This window comes from Phodopus roborovskii, unplaced genomic scaffold, assembly GCF_943737965.1.
Source record: "Phodopus roborovskii unplaced genomic scaffold, PHOROB, whole genome shotgun sequence".
Taxonomy (NCBI): Eukaryota; Metazoa; Chordata; class Mammalia; order Rodentia; family Cricetidae; genus Phodopus; species Phodopus roborovskii.
Window position 1 is genome coordinate 2,583,508 of NW_026126416.1, and position 25,354 is coordinate 2,608,861.

The following is a 25,354-nucleotide window of genomic DNA, read 5'->3' on the forward strand; positions in this document are numbered from 1 at the left end:
TCTGCTCCCACACTTAAAAGTCCCGGCATCTGTAATCATCAGAGATCCCATGTCAACTTTGTTCACTTCTCCCAAGTATATTGTCTTCTTTCACCAGACATAGGAAATGCTAACAAATTACAGTCATGCTCCTAATTTTTTTTTTTTTTTTGGATACTCATTTCATGGAGCTGTGTGTGTGTGTGTGTGTGTGTGTGTGTGTGTGTGTGTGTGTTTCCTTTATTAGTACCCCCTCTCTATATCTTAATGTCTTTTTTTTTTTCTGAATTTAACAGAGAAATCTAGTGCAATGCTATGGAGTTCTTGACATTCCTGTGTATCTTTCCTGGACCTCCATGTGATTTTGGCATCTTGAATTATAAAAATAACCTCCCCTAAGATATGCTATAAATGATTTAATAATGTCTCCAGTAACTTTCAGCTAAGGGGAATAAGTAGTTTTTTTTTTTTTAATTTCTGTTAATTCTACTAGTTTTTTTTACAGGATTAAAAAATTATCTAAAATATATTCCCATAAATTTGAAAATCCTAGTTATTTAATTTTTTTTATTATAAAAAGAACGGGAGCTCCTTGAGTGAAACTTCAAAACCTTAAGAGTCTAGCATAGAAGACCTTGGCAATGAGGTTGTAGAAATGTGACCACTCATTCATTGAAGGTTATTTTGGAGCAAAAATAAAACCTTCTAAATTGTTTAAATAGTTTCCCCCAAAAAAGCTATTTCCTCACACGGGAGTTAGACAGCAGAAATAGTTTCACAGCAGACAACACAAAGCAGTAGATACCAATTGCAATTAGAACAAGAAGAATTTCACCTGACAACCAGACACACACTTCCTTTTATGGCATATTAGGACCATTCCAGTCTTTATGGCGGTATTCATCAAACAGCTCACATTCTGAAATTCCCCTAAGAGCATGTTGGGGTGCAAATAAATGTGTTCCTGTTGCAGTGTCTTCAGGAAAGAAACCTTATAAAAGCCCCTGCCTTGTTGGCCTGTGCACATGCTATGATAACTATCCATCCCGTGAGCTGATTTCAATCAACCCTGGATGAGGGGCAAAGGGCCTAGAGCCACACTGAGCCCCATAAATTTCTACGGCTTCATATCATCCCTTCAGAGGAGTTTTTAATGATGTCATTTTGAAGAGCCTAAAAAAAAATATCAAACCAAGTTCTGCTGTGGAGTTGTCACAGTAATGGAAGTTGATTGTATCAGAAGAAGCTCAAATGGGGGAAAAAATGACCGTGGTTGCCTTGCAGTTTCCTGTTACAAAGCAAGGAGAGCACCATACATAACTTCATGACTGGCGGGCACCTTTGCCTCCAATAGCTGCATCCGGAAAGTTTCTAACAAATTCCACTCCTGGGTTTTGCACATCTAGAGTGACCAACTCTGTTTTTTTGGTTTTTTTCTTTCTTTCTTTTTGAGTTGAACTTCACTATTTTTCAGAAGCGTATTGCAGTAATTGAAAGACTTTCCAAGAGCATTAGCTTGCAGTAGAGAAAACAAGAAACCAGAAAAATGTCATGAAGGGAGCAGCAGCCTCTCCTGTAATGGCCCATCCTGGGAAGACAATTCAAGTTTGATCTACAATACCATTACTGTAGGGAGGATTCCAGGTCTGTGTTTGAGAAGACTTGACCTATAGAGTTTGCAACTGAAACTAGGAAGCCCTAGCGAAGACACGGGCTTTTAGTCAGCTAGGTTGTGCATTCTGTTTTGGCTCTTTTTATTTATGTGTTTGTTTTGTAGGTTATTTGTTTGCTTAGTTGTTTTGGGATTTAGACAATACCATGCTGTGTAGCCCAGGCTTACATGGAACTCGTTATATAGGTCAGCCAGGCCTTAAACTTATGATGCCTCTGTCCTGCAGGTGTGGGAATCACAGACATCAACCACACACATGCTGGAATGTAAAGAGCTATGATGTATAAGGTTAGAACGGAGTACAGTACCTGATAACACCAGAACTCCAGGTAAAACACTCAACACATGCAATTGGAGGGGCTACTGCTTTCTGAGGTTCTTTCTCTACTCTCCCTCTGTACTTGAGGGGCTAATTTTTCAATATAGTGACAAAACCAATACCCCAAAACTACATGTATACAGCCATCACTCACTACCTCCACAGCCTTGGTCCTAGGATGCTTGCAGATTCATAAATCCTGCCACAGTTTTTACATACATCCAACATAAGTCCACCAGCATAATTAAACTGTTTGTAGGTCACCTTATAATAACAATCATAGCATTACTGTACACAAATAGTTGTTAAGCTATATTGTTAGGGAGTGATACAAAAGACATCTGAACTTAATAAATTCAGACCTTCTCTGCATGTTATTGACCTGAGGTTATTGCATCGGGAATGTGGAATTCATGGATATTAAGGGCCGTGTGTGTGTGTGTGTGTGTGTGTGTGTGTGTGTGTGTGTGTGTGTGTAATATGACATGGAGATATTTATATGACTTATGCGCAACTTACACATACTTACACCCTTACAACATATGGAAATAAACACATCTATAATTCCCTACTCTCAAGTGAGAAAAATCCCTACAAATATCATTGAGCAGCTGAAGCCTGGCTATGTAAGAAGGTTAATATGATTGTAATCACAGACAGCTGGGATAGCCTGATAGGGCATAGGAACTGATTCTTTGATGCTAACTCTGATAATGTGTTTTTTCGTGAATTTTATAACTCAATAATTTTCCTGTTCATACTGTAATTGCTAAATAAATAGGGTGTTCAGAAAATACAGAATTATTAACTTAAGCATGATACAAAAGTAATACAACTGAGAATTGGGTAGATTAGAAAAGTACACTGACTCTTTGGGAAAGTTCAAATGGAAACAAACACATTTTATGCTGGTATTTGGAGTTATGGCTTTGTATATTCAGCTAAAACAACAATTTATCTTGTGTGCTGATACCTAGAACTCATTTCCCAAATTCTGACATCAATGTTGTTTTATGCCAAGAAAGGACCACAGGCACTATAAAAGGAAAGGGAATGAAATGGAGCATTGTTTGATGAAACTGTTGTTTCATGAATCATGGAACATAAAACTACACTAAATGAACCCATATAACCACAGAGAGCTAGTAAGAAAATATAGCCTAAGTACTCCATGGCTCAATGAGACATACATAACTGGACAGAAAATGGGGCTTCTTCAGTGGACCACAGATGCTGTCCTTGCAAAGAAATTGAATTCTGTAGGAAATGAAAAGACTAAACTATAGATGTTGGTATTTTATTCTCTGGGGCTATCTCAACAGAAGCCACTTAGGGAATTGTGCTACAAACAGAGGTGATTTTAACCTTAGACCCTGATGGAAGGACCAGTGAGTGGTAGCTATCGTTTCTCACATACACCACAGGAAGACTCAGACTAGCTACCAGATAATCAAATTTATGTGTCTCTCCCACAGTATGTCCTTAGTTCTATGACTATATCAAGACAGGAAGTTTTCCGTGAAGTTAAAAGTATGGGCAGATTAAAAGGAAATGAGTTGAAAATTACAACTTAAAAAAAAAAAAAAAAAAACTGAGAGATGGGGTGGAATCTCTAGCTTCATACTCTGCTTTTTGTTCTAGAAGTAGTTGTGAAAGCTCACGTTTATATTATAAATATATGCTTGAGAAAGATGTTTCCTGAAAGAAAGCTGTGCTGCCTCTGAGTTAATGGCTTCAGGCTCCCAGTCTGTACCATGCTCTCTCGTGGACCACACACACACACACACACACACACACACACACACACACACACACACACCACCATCACCACCAGCAGCGGCAGCAGCCACGGCAACAGAAGCAGAGCCTAGCAACAGCATCATGAGAGGATTGCTCCCACTGCCTCTCAGCTAGAGTTTGCAATTGCACGGCCAGGCTGTTTGCAGTTTCCCTTTGCAAATCAGGGTGAATGCGCCACCTCCTCTCAGCCTCACTAATTACTTGAAAAGTGGTCCTTGATTAAGAAATCCCTCATTTAAAACATGAACCTGATGTGGAAAAACATTATTTTGCAAGAAAAGATCTCGAGTTGAAAGAACATGATCTGTAGAATGCTTAAAACAACAAGTACAGTTGGCATTTTCTTTGGGCCACCGACCAGCTCCCAAATAAAGATTGGAAGACTTATTAATCATGAATGCTCGGCCTTAGATTAAGCTTGTCCCACTAGCTCTTTTAATTAAATTTAACCTGTTTCTGCTCATCCACATTTTGCCTAAGGCCTCTTTAACTTTCTTTCATTCTGTATAGCCTACTCTTCTGCTTCCTCCAAGTCTGGCTGGCCCTTTGCATCTCCCTGGTGTCTGTATTTCCATTTTCTTCTTTTTATCCCCCTTTCTTCCTCGGAGCCCAAATTCCTCCTCCTACTCATTCTTCCTGCCTGGAAGTCCCATCTACACGTCCTCTCTCACTATTGTCCAGTCAGCTTTTTATTAGATGAATCAGGTGACTTAGGCAGGTAAGGTAAAACAGCAACACATCTTTACACAATTAAACAAATGAAATATGTCTTTGCATGGTCAAGCAAATATTCTACAACATATGTAAATGCAGCACATCTTTGCATAGTTAAACATATATTCCACAACAGGATAAGTATAAAAAATTGGACAGATAACTCAAATGAATACCATAGTTTACATTTCATACAGTGTGGTTTAAAAGGTTTTCAGTCAGAATAGACTATTACAGCATAGTCTATCACAAACTCTTTTTCCGCAAGTAAGAGTGAAAATGTTATACAGACTGTTGTGTTCCTCTGTTTTAACATTAAATCTCCAAGCAGCTTATCTCTATAAAAAGCACCCTTTTTGTTGTGTGCATTCTATTGATCGTGGTTCTCTAGAGAATAGGCAGGCCTAATGCAATGAGATACTATTACATGATAATGAATGCATTATCAATCGTTATGCCTATGGCCAGTTATATGAATATTGGCAGCATGCAGGGTTGGTAGGATGGTGAGCAACAGTCTTCTTCTTTGCTGGCAGTGATGTGAACCAGAAAACTGTGTGGCAGTTTCTTTAAAAACCAAAGTGAAATGATCGAACATTCACGGACAGTCAAAAGATGAAAATGTGCTAAGAACTGGGATTAGGATCTGGTAATGGTGTGTGTGTGTGTGTGTGTGTGTGTGTGTGTGTGTGTGTGAATGTGTGTGATAAATATCCATAAGTAACTTTGTCATTAGGGCATTCTCAGCGACCAAACGCCATGGCCAAGACAACTTATGAAATAAAGAGTTTATTTGGTCTCATGGTTCTAGAGGGATATGAATCACCATGATCACAGAGGGGAGGATGGCAGTGAGTGAGTAGCAGGCAGCTGAGGGCTACATCTTCAAACTGCAAGCATGAAGCACAGTCAGCAAACTAGTTATGGCACGAGTCTTCAGGCTCTCACAGACGGCCTCCAGTAACATACTGCTTCCAACAAGGCCAAACCTCAAAAACTTCCCCCAAATAGTGCCGCTAACGGGGAACCAAGTATCCAAATGCCAGATAGTATGAAGGCCATTTCTCACTCAAAGAACTACAAATAATCACAGTTTCTCGTGTCTCATGTTTTCTCCTCTTGCACTACTTGCTCTCACCTACATTTTCATCGTCCCCCTCCCGTTGAATGACCCACTTGTCCTATCTTGATGGAACATCCTCCGTGATTTGTCACAGTTCGTCTTTAGTCACCCTCCTGAGGGTATTGGGTGCAAACCCTCATATATCTCATTCACTGCACTCTAATGGATTCACAGTTTAGCATATGTATTGCTGCTACCGACTTCTCTGTTTCGTGCTTTTTCAGTGTTTGGCTCATCACAAATGTTTCAACAAGATGAAAGTTTTGCCGAGATGGTAAGAACACAGCTTTGGAAACCAAACATCTGAGTTTCAATTCTGACCCTCCTACCCAACCATTCTGTAGTTTTGATTCAATTATTAACGTTCCCAATAAAGCAGAGGTTACAGAGCCGTTTTCCCTTATACTTGCTGCTATATAGATTGCTTCAAAACGACTCTTCAGCTTAAACTAGTAACCAACCAGTAATCTCTCTCAGGGTTTCTATGGGACTTGCTGCACCACCTCACCTGGGAGCCTTTTGAGTGGCTGAGATAAAGGAGCTGGCCGTGGCCATGGAATCCTCTGAAGGCTTCGCTAGCAAGTTAACTTCAAAGTGCAGTAGGGGGGATGCAGGCAGGTTTGATTTCCTTAAGAACGGTGGGATTCAGTAGGGAATGTTTTCCACAAGAAGCAATTCCAGAGACGCAATCGGGGCGTCTTCTAGAAAGACACAAATGCAAGTGTGGTATCTGCTTGCCTTTGTCATAATCTACTGATTAGATGCACGTCGCCATTTCCGGCAGACAGTAGTGTGAACATCAGCAAATCGGGAACACTAGGGGATAACAAAAATTCTGCTCATTTCGTGTGAATAGGAAGTAAATAAGACAGCAGGTCCAGTGAAAGTCCTGCTACGTACGTAGTCAGCATTCAAACAGCGATTGTTAGGAAGTGGATCTCAAGGAACTAACCTGTATGAAAATTATGCAGTTAACCAGATCTACCACTAGATGGTGGTAGAGCCTTCAGAGCCTTCTAGTAAAGTGGGGTCAGAGAATTTGAGCATTGGTGACCCAAGCAGAACCAGAAGGAAAAGAGTTTGTTCATGATGATGAAATAAAAAAAAGATTCATCCAGAAACATAGCCCTCAAGCACCTAAATGAAACGCCTTTGAAATTCCAATATTAACAGAGTGCAGCCTGCCTTTTTACTCCAAAATAAACTATTAAAACAATAAAACTCCTGCTCACTTTGATGTACGAGATTCTTCAGCACCTAGTTTTTTACCTTAGGGACTACAAAGCTTTATATTTTCATTTTACATATATTACCTATTTCTGTTTGTTTGTTTGTTCGTTTTTGATTTTTGGCTTTTCAAGACAGGGTTTCTCTGTGTAGCCCTGGCTGCCCTGAAACTAACTAACTCACTTTGTAGGCCAGGCTGGGCTTGCACTCATAGATCTGCCTATCTCTGCCTCCAGAGTATTGGGATTCAAGTATTGCCACACCCAGTATTTTGAAACAAAGTAAAACAATTAAAGTCTTCAGGCTGCTATCACCCAGTATTTTGAAACAAAGTAAAACCCATTGTTGAAAATTTAGAGACCTTAGGAAGCAAAACAAGTAACACTATTTTGAACCCCTAGAATTACACTGTATCCTTCTGACTCCTTACCACCTAGTGTTTTGAAACAAAGTAAAACCCATTGTTGAAAATTTAGAGACCGCAGCAAACAAGAAGACAAGTAACACTATTTTGAGCCCCTAGAATTACATTGTATCCTTCTGACTCCGCCCACCTCTTGCCTCTATCTCTTTGTCTCCTTCCCCGCCTTCCCACAACCCATGCACATACTGAAGCTAAAATTGTGTGGTACTTAAGCTTGGCCGCTTGCTGTTGTCGTGTAGCATCCTATGAGCATTTTATAAAGTATAATTTTGGCAAACTTTGTAGATGTGAAGACAAAATTTCTAGTTTTATAATAGGGGCAAAATTTAAAGCCTGGAGCACCTCAAAACCTCATGACTAATGAGAAGAAAGTAGACAGAGTCTATGGAGAAGCAAGTGAGAACCCTGCCAGTTAGCAGATGTCTGAAGTTGACCTTACTGTGACTCAGTTTCCTCATCTTTAAATATGCTTATATTGTTAGAGGAGTAAAATGAACTAATGTTCAGGGACCAGGACAGTGACTTAGCTTTTGGTGTTGCAAAAAAACCTTTTAGGGTCATATTTTGTTTGCAGATAGCTTCTTTCCATGTTATCATTTTTATTTCATTCTTACTAAAATGATCAAATCTCAGGGTCACTTAAATGTGATTATACATTAAGACTAATATCGCGGTTTAATAAGGATCTGGATAAACAATTAGGCCGAATAGATGTTTATTCAGGGAGAAATAACTCACAACATAGACAGATGAACGCCAGCAGGTTCCTGATTCCAAGAATGCCTCCGGAAGATCGCCTATCCCTGTGGGGCTTGCAAGAGAGCATTCTCCTGTGCCTCCTCCAACCTACTTCCCCAGGTCACTTCTGCCCCTGGCTCCACCCCCCAATGGGCGTGGTCAGTGCCACAGAAGGAGACAAAGTGAATACCCCACTACAATTTCCCTTTTAGTCTAAATAAAAGATTTAGTATTTATACAAAATTATATACAAAACAGTGAATAACAAGTGTGCTCTAAGAAAAGGAAAATCAAGAACAAAACAACCTACATATCTAGTTCTAGGGTGAAGGTGTAACGGAGTTTACAATAGAGTTGTCCTAAGCTGGAAAACTTAAGTCTAGTACCTAATATATCTAACCAGAAAGAGAGAATAATAGTTGTGGTAGTTTAATCTCCAACCTCATCATGACCTGAGAAGGAAAACAACCATACTAGGGTAGACAGGAAGTGTGGATGAGCAACTTCCAAAAGGTGCAGCGAGGACAGAAACAGCAGGCTACCTGTTTTTCATTATCCTTTTTAATATTTTGAACCCTTTTTAAAAAAAAAAAACATTCTACGTTTTGCATTCTAATTTTAAACTCTCCATTGTCATTTTCCATATTTTGAATCCTTATTATTAACTCTCTTATGGTTTGTATAAGTTCCTTATTATCTGCTTTAATCTCAAACCATTTCTTTAAAAATATCATAATAATGATGAAACCTGTTGCTATTACCAAAAAGAATGTATATATTGTTTAAGTCATGATTTTCTTCTGTTAACATTTCTTCTATACAAGAATTTAAAAAAATTCCTAAAGTCCTGTATTGTAAGATTATCCGCCATAGTTATGGGACATAGAAGGAGACAAAGTGAATATCCTACTACAGACTAATTAGTATCTGATTGGTTTAAATACACTTCAATATTAAAAAAGCCATGCTAGGTTCCTTCCATCATCAACAAGCACACATTAGGAGAAAAATAAATGCACCCTATCAGGAAGGTTGTGGATCTAGTGAACTACTTATTTTGAGAGAATTGTGTTTTCTTGAAATGGTGTCAAATCTCATGTCAATGGTTCTTAACACCTACTAAATGGATTGCATCTTTGTTGCTGTATGTACTGGCGTATGCTATTCACAAATATTCTGGAAGTAAATCACGTCTGCAGTGCAGGAGTAATCACAACTTGGAAACATTACCTGTTTCATTACTTGAAATGTTTCTCTCATCTTTTATCTTTTTAAATTGTGTTGATAAATACATATAAAAATCAACTTTCTTAGCCATTAACTGTACAGTTCAATAATGTCAACATTAATAATGCTCACACTATATGGCTGATCTTCCAAACTCATCATCTAGCACAACTGAGACTCTGTGTTTTCCTCCCTCCCCTCATCTCTAGGCAACCACTGTAGTGACATCTTGTTTGTACAAATAAAGCCTGTCTGAAGATCAGAGGGTGGAGCTTGCCTCTAGCTGACCATAGAGGTCTGGAGGACCAAGGGTGGCTTTGGCTTGCCCCTTCTTCTCTCTGATCTATCATCATTTGTCCCTATATCTGACTGTTGGCTTTTATTATTGAGAGCTATTAGAACTCACGGTACAAACCACCATTCTATTCTGTCTCTGTGAAGTTAATATTTATGGCCCTCAGGAGTCATGTAGTATTTACTCTTCAATTCTTTAAATGACTTACTTATTTCACTTAGTATATCATCAGGTTTGATCTTTATTGTATCATAGAAAAATATCACTTTTGAGTAGAAATACCTATGTTGCCCCCATAGTTTACCTATTACAGATGATGCAGTCATTAACATTGTTGTACAAATACCTCTCTCCTCCTTCTGGAGAGCTTCTCCTCAGTCATTGCCAGAAGAATTGGCATGCCAGTGACCCTGTGCACTCTGTAAGCTAGGCAATGGTCAAACCCTACATGGCTCTACTAAGGGGGAAGGGAGTTCCTCCTGGGTTTCTGGTAGCTGGTAAACATCTGTCCAAATGATGCTAACCCGAAGTGGGAGCTTGCATATTTCCCAGCTACTTCAAGCCAGTCCAGTACTAGCAAATCCCAAGGTTTTTTTCTTGTTCTAGTATCCTCTTCAGCATGCCTTGCCCTGGGTGGAATACTCTGTCTTTTCTCTTGTTATCCTCACAGTTGGCATTTCCAAAGGCACATGGGAAGATGGGGTGCAAAGATGGAAGAGGAAAAGGCTCCCCTAATGGTCTCTAACCAGAAGCCATTGGCAGCTGCCCTGGTCTCTCATCAACACGGATGGGGGACGCTGAGCTTAGCTGCAGATTATTTAATGTGGCTTTGCCTCTGTGCTGTCCCTCAGGGTGGAGGGAAGGATGAGTTTCTGTTATGTTTAATTCAGTTTAATTATACGGTGAGCGACATTTAATATCATTTGTAGAATTTTGTCAGTTGTCATTGTGTGTGTGTGTGTGTGTGTGTGTGTGTCTTCAAATAAGTTTTAATGAGTATAGACAGAGGCTGCTGAATAGACAATGAAAGCCAGTTATCGATGTTCACACCTTTCATCCTTTATTCTTATTAATGACATATAGATGGTACCTACAACAACTGCAAGTTTTAATAAATGGTTTGGGGACACTACCAACCTGGCTCTGCCTCTTTCTAATAGGCTTTAGGAAGTGTGTGTGTGTGTGTGTGTGTGTGTGTGTGTGTGTGTGTATGTGTATGTGTGTGTTATAAATGTCTGCATGTGTTCATGAGGAACATCTGGGAAGCAGAAGTTGACATTAGATGTATTCTTTGTATACTTTGATTACTCTTTTTTTTGGTAGAGTGTCTCACTAAACCTGAACATATTGATTAATCTAGGCTTACTGGGATGACCTCCAGGGATCTGCCTGCCTTTACTCTGGGGTTACAGACACAAGTCTGGGTACCCAGCTTTTACATGTTGTCTAAACTCAGGTCCTCATGCTTGTACAGCAGGCATTTTACAGGCAAGCCATTCGAGTCCCATGGAAACTTTTAAAAACCTTGCAAGACTCAGTTTATTCAACTTAACATCACCTGACCAAATAACCACATATTGTGCAAAAGACCTACCTAATAGCTGAAGCTATCACAAATATGTTCATATATTTGTATATTTTGGTAGTGTTAAGGTCAAAATAACATTTTCATGAATATCCACATATTCATGTTCATATATTGTGTATATTTCAATGGGATAGAACTTAAAATTCCTAACAGATATGTTCCTAACAAATGAACATTGCTAATGGCTTTTTTTCAGTGACTGAATTCTGAAGTTTTTAACTTTTTAAACAATAGTCGAGTTCAGAAACATTAAGAGAAATGTACTACTTTGTAGAACTTCATATTTTCCAAAAGCATTTACAAATTAATTATCATATCCAGTGCCCACAATACCACAGATAGACAGAGCCAAAGTATTCACTCTCATTTTGACAGTGGAAGGACCTCATATTTACTTGGAGTCATTGCTGGAGCTCTTCAGCCTAGAAACTCTCCTTCTACTTCCCTTTCTGAGTATGCTTGTAAATTAATATATAGAAAATCGTAAGAATCAAGTCAGTCTACATTATCAACAATACATCCAACATTATCCTGTCAGTAGAATAAGGACACATTATTATGAACATAAAATGTGGAGAGAAATCCTTTGCTGTATTTAAGTAGATTCTGTAAATTTTATGAAGGATGTTCTAACTCTTCCTAAGTTCTTGGGCGATACAGGATCTGATCCATGTTAAGGTGGAGGTTTGGGCTATTCAGTAGTTTTAAGTACATACTTTGGTGAAGCAGTCTCAGATTTTTGCCAAGAAATTTGCGCCCACTAGTTTGGTTTTCAAATATCTCTGCCACTGGTTAGGGATAGGTTAGATGCCAGTCTAGAGTCCACAGGGAGACAAATTTTGTATCCTTCCTGGCAGTCTCAATCTCTCTCTCTCTCTCTCTCTCTCTCTCTCCCATTCTCTCTTCACCCCCTCTCTCTTTTCTTCTCTCTCTAATTGCAGTCACTTTGATAATTCTTGGATTGTATGTATCTTTGAAAACATATCCATTGAAATTCTACACTCCTCCTCTCCGAAGAATCACTTCAAACCACTTGTGAGCAGGTAGTGTCTGTGGCTGGAGAGTTGGCTCAGTGGTTTAGATCACTCACTGCTCTTACAGAGGACTTGTTAGATTCTCAGCACCCATGTGGTGGGGATGAATATCCCCAAAATAGTGGATAGTCTTTGTTTTAATTTTGGAAATTAATTATATTATTTTGAGCATTCCATCAAAAACATATATGTCATTCTTGTATAGTATACAACATAATATGCAATACTATATAGAAGAAATTTAAGAAGAGTTATTCATTCTTACAAGACTTTGGTTGGTTGGGTTGTTGTTGTGTTTTTTTGTTTGTTTTTAGGAAAAAAACTCATGTAGCAAGCAATAAAGAACAATACTATATAATCTGTGCTGGGCTTACAGCTTTGCCTGTTTCAGAACAAAGGCAGACATTCCTATGAGGGTAAGCCTAAGGGGAGCTTAGCCTTGAAAAGAATGTGAGATGTTTTTTGGGTAGTTTGAGACACACAAAATTTTGAGTATGTTTTAATTTTTATTCTACTGAAAAAAAAATTGATGTAGACCGTCCACAGAGTGGTCAGTAGAAAGTAATGCTGAGATATAAATAAAAGCCAGACTGTGAAAGGCTACGAGCATACAGCGGGTCCTACCAGGCCAGTAATTCACTTGGCCTTTGACGTGATTTTTTTTCCTTCTAGCTTTGCAGAACAAAAACATTAATACATTTGGGAGAAATGACAAACAGCACCGCTGAAGAATGTAAAGGAAGTTCCTGCTCGGGCAGCGAGGAAGCAAATAGTATTAGAGACTGCAGCACATACAACCCAACACAAAGCAGGTTTTTGTAGTCCCCCAGAACCTGGGTGTTTAATCATTAGTTGACAGGAAGTGGGGTAAGCAATAGCAGAACCATCAATGATGATTTACTGATCAAAGCCTATTAGGACAGTTCTAGTCAGACTGGGTTGAGTATCTCTGAAATCACCTTTCTAAGTAGCATCAACAGGAGTGAACGTGGACCAAGCTGAACTTTCTACGTGTTAGTTCATAAAGTAACTAAAATTCACAGTAACTTTTGAAGTATAAAAGCAAGTGAAATGTAGACGTGAAACTCAAAGCGTTTTGCAATTTTGCCCTTCATCTGAAGATAGCAGATATTTTTTTTTCCCCACACAATGGATTGAATAAAATCTTTCTCTGGGTTCAGTATATTTTATCTGAGCTTGAATGTAGTTCTGAACAAATATCAGTACTAGCGAATGTATTTGTATGTATCATACCTTCAAATAGTGTGGCAACAAAGGCAAAGACAGAGACAGACAAAAATGCTTCCAGGCTCTGTATGTACACACAAAAAAGTATGTACTACACGGAGTAAACCACCAATAATAACATCACATTCCTCTGGAATCATTAAGGTTTTAGTGACCCACCCAAAAGAACCTTTGCCATAACATTTTTTAAAAATGTTTTAGTATAATCATTTCACATTAAAATATTTTAGATATATATTTCCTTGCATTTCTGGTTTAAAATGTAGCTGTGTGTGTGTGTGTGTGTGTGTGTGTGTGTGTGTGTGTGTGTGTGTGTGTGTATTTGATGACTAATACTACTGATTAGAGTCCTTTGCTATTCAGATAACGATTTTCTCCTTTTTATTATTTTTCCACTTTTAATTAATTTATTATTTCATTTCCTTCACTCCCCCCCCCATTTCTTCCTTTGTGTGTGTAGCAGGGGAGGGTGTGACTGCAGGAGGCAAGCACATTTTACAAGAAGACGCTGAACATAGTTCTCTGGCCTCTACATGTACACACATGCACAAATACAAACACACACACACACACACACACACACACACACACACACAATTGTTTTTAAATCCCCTAATTCACCCCTGTTAAGGTCTTCCCCAACAATAAGACAGAGTTGCAAAGACAATACACTCCTGCTGTGGATGCCTGTCCACCTTTCTCCTGTACCACAAATGTGGCTGAACTAGGTGCCCCCCGAGGCTGGATTGTGTTCATTTCACTCACCAACACATCCGCACCATGAAGGTGACAGACAAGTTAGGACATCCACAGGGAAGAGTTATAAGAATGGCTAAAAAAAAAAAAAAAGTGTAGAGATGCACTACCGTGATGTGTTTGGCATCACTCTTTTCTACCATTGCTTGGTTTCCTGCACAGCTTACCTGTCCTAGATTATGTGGCCGATCTTTAAGCCCATTGAGTAGATCACACTGCCTCAGGATACCATTGCTACCTTTGCTAGCACGGCCTGTAAGAAATATCCATAGGCCTTTATGTCTGCCCTGTGAGAAATGCAACAACCACAACAACAATGTCAAGAACCAGTGGCTTTGCCAACACCACATATATTTAAGCTAGTCTGCCTCATTAGGTTAAATGGCATTGGTTCTGAGAGTAGAACTGTTATTCACTCAGAGATGACCCAAGTATGAGAGTATCATATAAGTACAGGCATCCCTAGTTATCCACAGACCATTGCTTCTACAGCCAACAATGATCCTCAATGCAGGTATGCTCAGGTCTCTTACATGAAGTGGTATGGTATTGGTTTAAATGCCAACAGCCAGATGACCCACATGCTTTACACACTTGTAGATTACTTATACTGAATAATGCAACGTGAATACTGGGTAGATGGGTGCTACATGGTATCCCCTGGTCAACAACAGTAAAGAGTCTATAGATCCTGAGAACAGATCTCATAGTCCTTTGTAGGCCTGGGGGGAAGTTGGGAGACATCCCAGAGATGGTACTCACAGAGGTGAAAGCCTCTGCTGCTTCCCTACGTCTTTCTCTCCTTTTCATTCTCTACCAAAGTCAACCAATGCACTTGATGTGAACTTCTTAACCACACCCTGTTGTTTTGAGGGGGTTGGTTTTGTTTCAGTGGTAGGGATTGAACCAAATGCCAGGAAATAACAGGTGTGATGGCGGCTAATCACTAGAGTACCATGAGTTGGAAGCCAGCCAGGGCTGCATGACAAGACTCTAGTCTCCCAAAGAAGCAAAACAAACCAAAGGCCAACACAGCACTTCCTTCATTGTGAAGAAAAATAAGATCAAGTAATGATTTTCTGTAGTCAAACTTTCTCTTCTTCATAGTTTGAATGGAGCTTCCTTGGTTTCCTTCATAATGCTCCTTACTGTCGAGATCAGACTCACATTGACTGAAGAGACTTACAGGAGGGAGGCACTGTGCATGCTGGGAGGATTGGGTCTAAAAATATAACCATGCTGCCTGGTAAATGGCACAGCTGAGTCTTACATTAAGCCCTCACTGATCCAGCTCGAGCAGGAGCCCAGCAAGCTGAGCCCTCACATTCTCCCTGAGAAGCCCAAACCCACGCTTTTGGAAAGAACACAAAGGCATCAGGAACAGTTTCAGTTGACCTAGTAGACACCGGTTGACTAGCTGTTTTTGCTTTTTTACAGAAATATGTTTGGAAACAGGACACAAGTTTTTCACATTTTAATGGTGATGGTTATAGGTAACTAACTTTCTTCTTACTATTTAGATAAGATAATTGGTATTGTTGCTACAATTTTTAAGATGTTTACTTAACCGCTAATATTTAGTGCCATAACAGATACTATTGCTATAAGAAAAGTAGAACTTGGGGCAAGGGGAAGTGGATATGTTCACACGTCAAACTGTTGGGTTTTTTCCTTTAATTCCTTCTCGGATTTATGGTTTTTTTTTTTTTTTTAAAAGAACATCGAAGTAATTAAAGTAGATCAAAATGCAATTATTTTTGTTTTCCTAGAAATTTTTTTCTAATGTATTTCTTTCTATCCACAAACGCTACGTATTCTGATTGGTGTTTGCAATATACCAGGCGGTGGAGATTTTTCTATTGTAACTATGTGTAAATGTAGCAGCACTACATAGAATTATATGCTACATTAGAATGTTAGGAAAATAAATAGTAAGGTTTTAGTTAACGGAATTGATTTAAAAGTGACTAAACTTTAAGCAATCTACATTATTCATTAGTCTTAGACACGAGCAACCAAATAACAGCTACTGAAATTCCCCAATGGAAAGATTGACTGGCAGGCACAATCCCATGAATATCAATCACCTGATTGTTTTATTTTGATAGACAGCGGGCCTTTTCCTTTGCCCAGTCGGCGAGATTACCACAGAAAGAATTTTCTTTTTCTTTTTAAAAATCTTTTCTATCTCTTATTTTGCATTTACTGTATGAAACAGTTTGCCTTGCACATACGTCTGGTGCATACCACATATGCACCTGGTTCCTGTGACAGTCAGAGAGGTCGGTAGATCCACTGAAGCAAACAGCCTGTCAGAGGCAGCTATGAGCCATTGTGTGGTGCTGGGAATTGAACCTGGGTCCTCAGCAAGAGTGGCCGGTGCTCTTAACCACTGAGCCAGGTCTGGAGCCCCAGTGGAAGAATTTTCAATGTGTTGTGTGTGTGTGTGTGTGTGTGTGTGTGTGTGTGTGTGTGTGTGTTTTCTCACTTTGAGTTGACCAAGTTCATCAAATAGTCTGACCTTATTTGGTGTGGTGTTTGCAGGACTGTTTTTAAACAGGGAAGAGCACAAATCCCTGCCACCATCTGTTTCCATGGCCCTGTATGTATCTTTTTAATATTAAGACAGCCTTCTTCTTCCTTTCCTTTTAAACGATGGCAACATTTAATTTCTTTATACATATATATACATATGTGTATATGTATACATATATACATATGTACATATATACATATATGTATATATATGTATAAAGGCAGCTGTTTTGCCAAGTTAATGGTATTTTGTGGAAGATCGTATCTGTATATTCTAGGGGTAAAAAAAAATAAATAAAATAAGAGTACCAAGTGTTGTGGGCATTTATACGCTGAACAGATACAAATGAAGGCAACTGGGACTGTTAAGGAAATAAACATCCTATTTTGGGCCATGATAGTCTGTCTCACTTGCGGAGTTTTAACGGCTCCTGGCGCGTCTTCCTGTCTCTAGTTCCCTTCTCTTCACTCGCCCCTGTGGGACCGACCTTTGGAAGAGACCACGTTGGTCTTCCAGCCCACGTTTACCCCATCGTTTCCAGTGCCAAAAAGTAAATAAGTAAAGAAATAAAACAATAAAATCTTCGTGGGCTCCCGCTCTCCAGTCTGACTGCATTGGCCTAACCTTTTTAACTTGATCTTCCTCCATGAGCCTTCCACGGCCCATTTGCCAAACACAAAGGAATGTCTTCAGATTTCCCATGCAGGGTTGTTTCTAGGCTAATTTGTGCTCACAATGATTTTTTTTTATGGGGGGGGGCTCACTCTGATGTATGTCTGAACTGTAGATTCAGCTTTAGCTCCCTGAAACTTTCTGGGTCCTCTTGGAGTGGGGCTTTGCTCTTGTAGTTTACTGGGATCCACCCACTGCTGGACTCCCTGCCGTCATTAAGACCTCGTCGTCATTCTCGCCATCTGCGTGATTTTGTGCACGTCCTATATGACATCACTGTTTGTTTTATTTGGTTTTAATGGCTCAAGATTGTTCGCTGTCTCCGATTCAAAAATTCAAACTCTTGATGTAGTTAAAATTTCTTTAGAATAGTTAATTGTTACTTATGATGTCGTATTCATTCTCTATATCCAGATTAATTCCACATAGTGCTTTCTATTCATAGAGCATTTGTAGCACGTACCCTCAGCATTGTGTCAGCACTGTGGGAGACTTCAAGTAAAATCATAGTACTTCAACATTCTCACAGAACTTAAAACATATTTTTCAGATTAACAGCTAAGGTGAAAGCTATCCAAGTAAAGTAAAATGTAAGTACGACAGAAACCTTCCAGGCAAGTGCCTCGATGTCTGATACATAAGTGCTGGTGGTAGTGAAAAATTATCATTTCCCAAATGAGTAAGCATACATAGAAAGAACACTTAGGTTTTGCATAAGATTTAATCCCTTTTTAAAATATTTGTTACTTTAGGAAAGTCATTAACTAATCCATTTAAAAGATTAATTATCAAATGAATCTTTGGTTTTAGGGGTTCTTGGGATTTTCAAATATGAGCCAAGTATTAAACTAAGACTTAGACATTGATTAATGAATAAAACACGTTTCCTTTCCCTAGTGGAATTTAGAGTCTAATGAAATTCTAGATTAATATCCAGTAATTCTCATGTTTACTTTATATTATTATTTCAAGGCTCTTCAATTTGTAGGGCAGAACAAGTAATTTACACTTTGTAAATTATCTTGCAATGAATGACCAAGCACTATTTGAATTTTGTCAATAAGAGAATTTTTTTTTTGGTTATTACTTTTTAGTAATGTCCAGCGTCTATTGAGAACTTACACAGCAAGCAGATTGGCAGTCATTGACTGCCTGTGAAAATCCTTGTCATGTAAATGCCATTTTTTTAATTCCCATTTTTGTTGATGAGGAAAGTAAGCCTCTCAAAGGCAAAGAAGCCAATGATGTGCTTTAGATCATGCAGCCTAGTTGTGGTTTTCACCCAACACTATCAAGACGGAGACTTTGTGTGACAGGTTTGTGATAGAAAGTAAAATACTTACCAAAATCAAAGTAGGGGAGGGAAGGGTTTCTTTGGGCCTATAGATTATTTTCCACCATTGAGGGAAGCCAGGGCAGGAGCTCAGAGCCGGAACCTGGAGGCAGGAACTCCCACAGAGGCCATGGGGGGAAAGCTGATTGCTGGCTTACTCTTCCTGGTTTGCTCATCCTGGTTCCTTACAGAACCCAGGACCACTTGCCCAGAGAGGGTACATCTCACAGTGGGCTTGGCCCTCGCCCATGAACTGTCAATGAAAGAAATGCCCCCGCAGACCTTCCTGCATGCCATTCTGCTGGAGGTGATTCCTCGAGTGAAATTCCTTCTTCCCAGGTGCCCCTAGCTTGTTCCATGCTGACAAGAGCTAATAAACAGCGTGCCCTATTCTTGACAGCTTGATTGAAGTAGTTCTAGTAACTGTGTTATGGGTACCATCCTATTTTTTCTTGAAATCCAGATTTTATCAAAACGCAATAAAAATGATCAGCGAGAACTTGTAGAACAGGTGTCTTATTTTATATAAAAATGCAGGAAGAAGAATGGGTCCTCTCATCTGCCGGAGGAATTTCGCCGTGAGGAATGTCTGTGTCTATATACTTGGAAAACTTTGTTTCTGGGACTTATAGGATGGTACAACAAGAAAGCAAGCAACCATCCTTTCCAAATAGGAGAGAGGACAATAACAGGATAAACAGGGACTGAACAAAGCACCCACAAAGGAATCATTTTTTTAATCTAGGATCACTGCCAGAAATGTAGTTTCTTTCTTTTTGTTCTCACGTTGATGCCATATGTATATTTGACAATGGTTAACTTGAGACGGTGGCTGTTCTATTTCTAGAAGAATTCTAAGTCTGTCATGACTGGTCTTTTCACACCACGTGTAGAATAATATAACTAATTTTAGTTTTCCTCAAGTATTACATTTACTCCAGCCCAGTTATAACCCTGAACTTGACCTGAATTTCTTGATTTTATATATATATATATATATATATATATATATATATGTGTGTGTGTGTGTGTGTGTGTGTATAATATATATATGTATGTATACATATATATATATATATATATATATATAATTTACATGGAGCTTTAATGATTTGATTACAAATATCTATGTAAGTTTGCACACATTCAACCTGTTGCTTATTATTTGACAGGAATCCACTGCGAAGAAGACATCGATGAATGTCTATCAAACCCTTGCCAAAACGGTGGTACTTGTGAGAACCTGCCTGGGAATTATACTTGCCATTGCCCCTTTGACGACGTTTCTGGGGCATTTTATGGAGGAGAAGACTGTTCTGAAGTTCTTCTGGGCTGCTCTCGTGGCCGGTGTCTCAATGATGGAAAATGCATCCCTCACCTGGAGAACGGCCAGCATGGCTTCACCTGCCAATGTCCTTCTGGCTCTGCGGGGTCCCTGTGTGAAACCGACACCACACTCTCTTTCGAGAGCAACAGTTTCCTGTGGGTCACAAGTGGCTCGCGTACAACACTGCAGTCAGAATGTAGTGTATCCTTGAGGTTCCAGACTGTTCAACCAAACACACTTCTCCTTTTCCGAGGCAACGGGGACACGTCTATGAAGCTGGAGTTGCTGAACGGCTTTGTTCACTTGTCACTCCAAGTCCAGAACCAGTCAAAGGCGCTTTTGTATGTCCCCCAGAACACTAGCGATGGAGAATGGCATTTGGTGGAGGTAACGTTTGCAGAAACTATAACCCTTACCCTGACCGGCAGCTCTTGCAAGGGGAAGTGCTCATCTAAGACTTCTTTTCCAGTTGGGAATCGGCAATCACTTTGTGCTTCTCAGAACTCTTTTTTGGGTGGCTTACCAGTGGGATCAACCGGCAACAGTGTGTCTGGGCTTGACGTCTATAATGAGCCATCGACGCCTTCCTTTGTGGGCTGTCTCCAAGATGTTCAATTTGATTTGAGCCACATTACTCTGGAGAACGTTCCGTCTGCCCTGTCACTAAATGTCAAAGCAGGCTGCATGAGAAAGGACTGGTGTGAAAGTCAACCTTGTCAAAACAGAGGACACTGCATCAACTTGTGGCAGGGTTATCGGTGTGAATGTGACAGGCCCTATACAGGCTCCAACTGCCTGGAAGGTAAGAGGGATGGGGTGGCCGGGAGTGTTGTGTGCCTCAGAAACACCTGTTAGGGAACGTAAGGAGCCCTCAGGACTTACGCTGATGCTTGCTCTCCGGGAGATAAAGGGGGCGGCACTGACATGCATTGATTATGAGTGTGTTTCATAGCACAGCTAAACTCTACTTGGGCTGAAAAGTAAAACAACGATGATGATGGTGATAAATTACAATAAGCTAATAGCTCCCATCAAAACGGCGTTTCATCTAGTCGGTAAAAGAGCTCTTAGAGCTTTGCCTTTTGTTGCATGTCAGAAATGTATGGGAAAACCTTATTTGAACAAGATGTCATTTTTCGAAGAAATGGGAACTTTAGACACAGACTCTAGTACTGTATCCCGTGGTTGGCAGAGTCTTGGTGGATATCCACTCCCTCGCTGTCTCTCTGTGCAGTTTGTACTTCCTTAAGAACCATGTTTAGGACTGACAAACCATCAGCTCCGTTCAGAACTGTGCCTCCAGCCATCTTAATGTACAAAGCAGATAGATGTCTTCAGTAGAGACAGAATGAAGGCACAAAACGTACTATCGGTAAAACTCGGTAGGTGGCACACACAAGCCAATCTGTTCCTCTAGGATATCAGTTGAAGTGTATTTCAAATCCTTTCCATCCAGCACTGCTCCAAAGACTTCCGTGGATAGTGGTCAATACATATCTGCTCACTTTTATTGTTGTTGTTGTTGTTGTTGTTATCATCATGCACTTAGAGGTCTGAGAGTGAACTCTAACAGACTGCTTTGAAGTTTGGCTACAATTTACCCCAACATTTTAGAGTAAGCCCGAGTTGGGACAGCATCTGGTAAATAGCCTCCTCTGTTTTATATGAAGTAAAATGAAAACCAGCCGAAGCCTATACCCTACTCCATGTTCAATGGCTAAGAATTATTAGAAACTATTTTCAGGTTTACCCCTCACCACAATATTCATTACAATCATGGGCCTGTTTGACCATGAGGCATGGCATCTGCTGCTCTATGTAATATTTTAAATGGCATGGCAAGTTGCTTTGTGGTTATTTCTAAAGGAGAAAAGGTAGAATTATGCCGAGGAAATGGTTCACTTTTTGAAGGAAAATCTAATTGACCCAAGGCAATATTTTTACTACATATACAAAATAACAAACAGATGCGGACTCATTTTGACTGGGCTCCAGATGCAGTGACCCGTGAGGTTAACACTGGCCATGGCGATGCTGACTGTCCTAGGAAATAGATTCGAGGGATGCCAATCCAGCGGCTTCTGGTTTTCTTTATATCTTTTTTTTTTTTTCTAACTTGGAAAATAATGAACTTTTTAAACCAAGTTCCTGATTTGGTTACACTTTCCATATTCCCCTAATCACTGAGTGTGCTTATATCCTTTATTCTCATAATACTTGAAACTGTTTAACCCTACATTTGGTATCAAAAGGTTATAGGACAGGGAGGTAATAAAACCCATTCTTTTTGGAAATTTTTGGGAGAAGTTTAAAGGAAAGTTATATTTGCTGTATCACCTCTGAACCATGAAGTGAAGGTATTTTGTATTGCTGAGATCTATGAGGGAATGTTTTCTGTACTTTATTGCTTACACACACACACACACACACACACACACACACACACACACACACACAAATGCTTAAGAGTACAACTGAGTCTGTCTGCTATATAAGACACACTAAAAATCTGGAGAGTGAGACATCCAAATAATTATTTTTAAGATATATTATTTTATTGCTTTATTTCGTGTGTACATGTGTGGGACTAGGTGTACATGTTTATGCACCACATTTGTGCAGATGCCTGTTGAGGTCTGAAGATCCCCTAGAACAGGAGTTAAAGACAGTTTTGATGTGAATACTGGGGACCAAACCTGGGTCCTCTACAAGAAAAGCAAAAGCTCTTAAATATAAAAGCCACCTCTCCAGCCCTCAAGTAATGATTTTGGAACAATGTTTACCACTGGCAAGCACAATGAAAGAACACAGGCTGGGGATGGAATTTGCCAGTCTGAGGTCTGAGCAACACAAAAGCAGTAGAAATTGATAATATCTTGAAGCTGATCTTCTCAAACACCGTTTGTGCCCTAGAAGGGGGATTTGAGAAGTTTTGCATGGCGCCCTAAAGTGCTTGGCGTGTTAACATCATACGTGTATTGTGTTATGTATCACGACAGGGATTCTGGGATATTGTTCTAAAGGAGTGTATTGCACACCGCTTGCTTTATTTGGAAAAGTATCTATTTAAAAAAAAAAACAATTTGTAGTTGTTTACCTCCCTCTGTTAGGTTTGACAGGGCTTCATTGAATAGCTGGAATTTTTTTTATGGAAACCTCTGCTTTATGCGTACTTAGTTCCAGAGCAGAGAATTCACTGTTCCATCTCGCCCCACATTTCCAAACAGTGATTTCCTTCATTTTTTTTCTGGGCTGTGGTTTACCCATAGCTTTCGTTTCCCATACAGTTTCCATCAGGAATGTTCTTGATTGAGGACTCACATCTCTTCTTGGGAATCCCTAATACTTGAGGGAAAATATATCACGCCCAGCAACCATCATCCTACATGTCACACTACTTTCCTCTAGTGTCTCTATATGACATGGCATTGAGACCTCATCTTCTCTCTGAAAGGTGGTACATGTAAGTGCTCGGTGACACAGTGACACGGGACCACACACTTCCTCTGTCTATGCAGCAAGCTGTCATTTGTCATACCAGCATCGCATTCACAGTGTGGCACAGGGTTTACACACTGTTGTTTGTATGTCATTGCCATTTGTGAGGCTACAGAGTTCCCTTTCTTCTATCATGAACGGATGTGTCGCAGTTAAACGGAAGTGCCCCCTATTTACTCTCATTCGGTTTCATCCTATACGAGATCTCCCAAGCAAATGGGGAGCATGGGGGAGGGGAGATGGAGTTGGGAGAAAGGGGCGGGGAGAGGTGGGAATGAGGGAGCAGGAAGACTGAGTCAGGGGAAGAATAGAGGTGAGCAAGGAAAGAGATACCGTAACAGAGGGAGCCATTATAGGTTTTAAGAGAAATCTGGCACTGGGGAAATGTTCAGGGATCTACAAGGATGACCCTAACTAACAATCTAAGCAGTAGTGGAGAGGCTACCTTAAATGCCCTTCCCAGATAATGAGATTGACGACTACCTTATATACCATCCTAGAGCCTTCATCTAGGAGGTGATGGAAACAGAAGCAGACACAGCTAAACACTGAGCTGAACTCCTGGAATCCAGTTGCAGAGAGGGAGGAGTGATGAGCAAAGGGGTCAAGACCAGGCTGGAGAAACCCACAGAGACTGCTGACCTGAACAAGGGGGAGCTCATGGACCCCAGTCTGATAGCTGGGAAAACATCATAGGACCAACCCAGACCCCCTGAATGTGGGTGTCAGTTAGGAGGACTGGGCAGCCTATGGGGTCTCTGGTAGTGGATCAGTATTTATCCCTAGTGCACGAATGGACTTTGGGAGCCCATTCCACATAGAGGGATACTTTCTCAGCCTAGACACATGGGGGAGGGCTTGGGCCCTGCTCCAAATGATATGACAGACTTTGAAGATCCCCATGGAAGTCTGCTCCCTGGGGAGCAGAAAAGGAATGGGATAGAGGTTGGTGTGGGGGAACAAGGGAGGAAGGGAGGTTTCAGGAACTGGGGTTGACAGGTAAAACAAGCTTGTTTCAAATTTAAATTTTAAAAAACAATTATCAAAAAAAAGTTAAAAAAATTGTTTTGTAGTCCATCAACTATTAAAGTTTGTCAAATTAGTTTTTTCATCCATACATCTTTAGAATATATTGGTAATACGTATAAGAATCAAATCTTCCACGCTCAGAGTCAAGTCCTTCCTATGTGGCTTATGGTGTTTCTAAAAATCATGTTGCACATCACACACTCTGACTACCTGCTTGTGATTTCTGGAAAATAGGATTACTGGAGAGACAAGTTTCTAACGGAAAAGAAAGAAAGAAAGAAAGAAACTCACCTCTGCATCCTGTCTTTTATTCTGATCCACAAAGTGATGCTTCAGGCATCCTAGGATGACCAGCAGGGGCCCGGCCCCCTGAGCTTGAGGGATTTTTGTGCCTACCCTCAAAACTCAAGGGCTTCAAGAGCCCAATTTTCTTATTAAGCATTTTATCCTATACAAAAGTGCCATGGTGTGTTCAGAAACGTTAACCTCTTCAAAGAGGTTATTTTATCTGACAGTTACCTTTGAAAGCTACCTGTAGTTGCCTGGGGCAGGTGGTGTCCAAATGCAGATCCTATAGGAATCAAGTCAGAGTTCTGAAAATGTGGCCTTTTAAGCAGAAGGTCTTCAAACACAGATGGTTATCTAAACTAGATTCACTGTGGTTCAGCTAAACTAAAATATGTCTTACTTTCTCACAAACTTCAATTGATGATGGTATCTAACCATGATAGGATGTAATCTTTTTCTTTTTCCCCCTGGTTATAACTGAGATGCAAAAACCCAAAGCAGTGATAACTTCATGACAGAGCTGTTGT

General features: G+C 39.9%; 1 protein-coding gene across 1 annotated transcript in view; it reads left to right on the top strand.

Moving 5' to 3' along the window:
• The window catches only part of Crb1 (crumbs cell polarity complex component 1), a 113,899-nt gene that overhangs the window by 48,751 nt on the left and 39,794 nt on the right, over window positions 1-25,354 (top strand). The window contains exon 7 of the mRNA XM_051183139.1: window positions 19,858-20,814. Coding sequence (XP_051039096.1) covers window positions 19,858-20,814 — 957 coding nt within the window. The remainder of the gene's footprint in view (window positions 1-19,857; window positions 20,815-25,354) is intronic.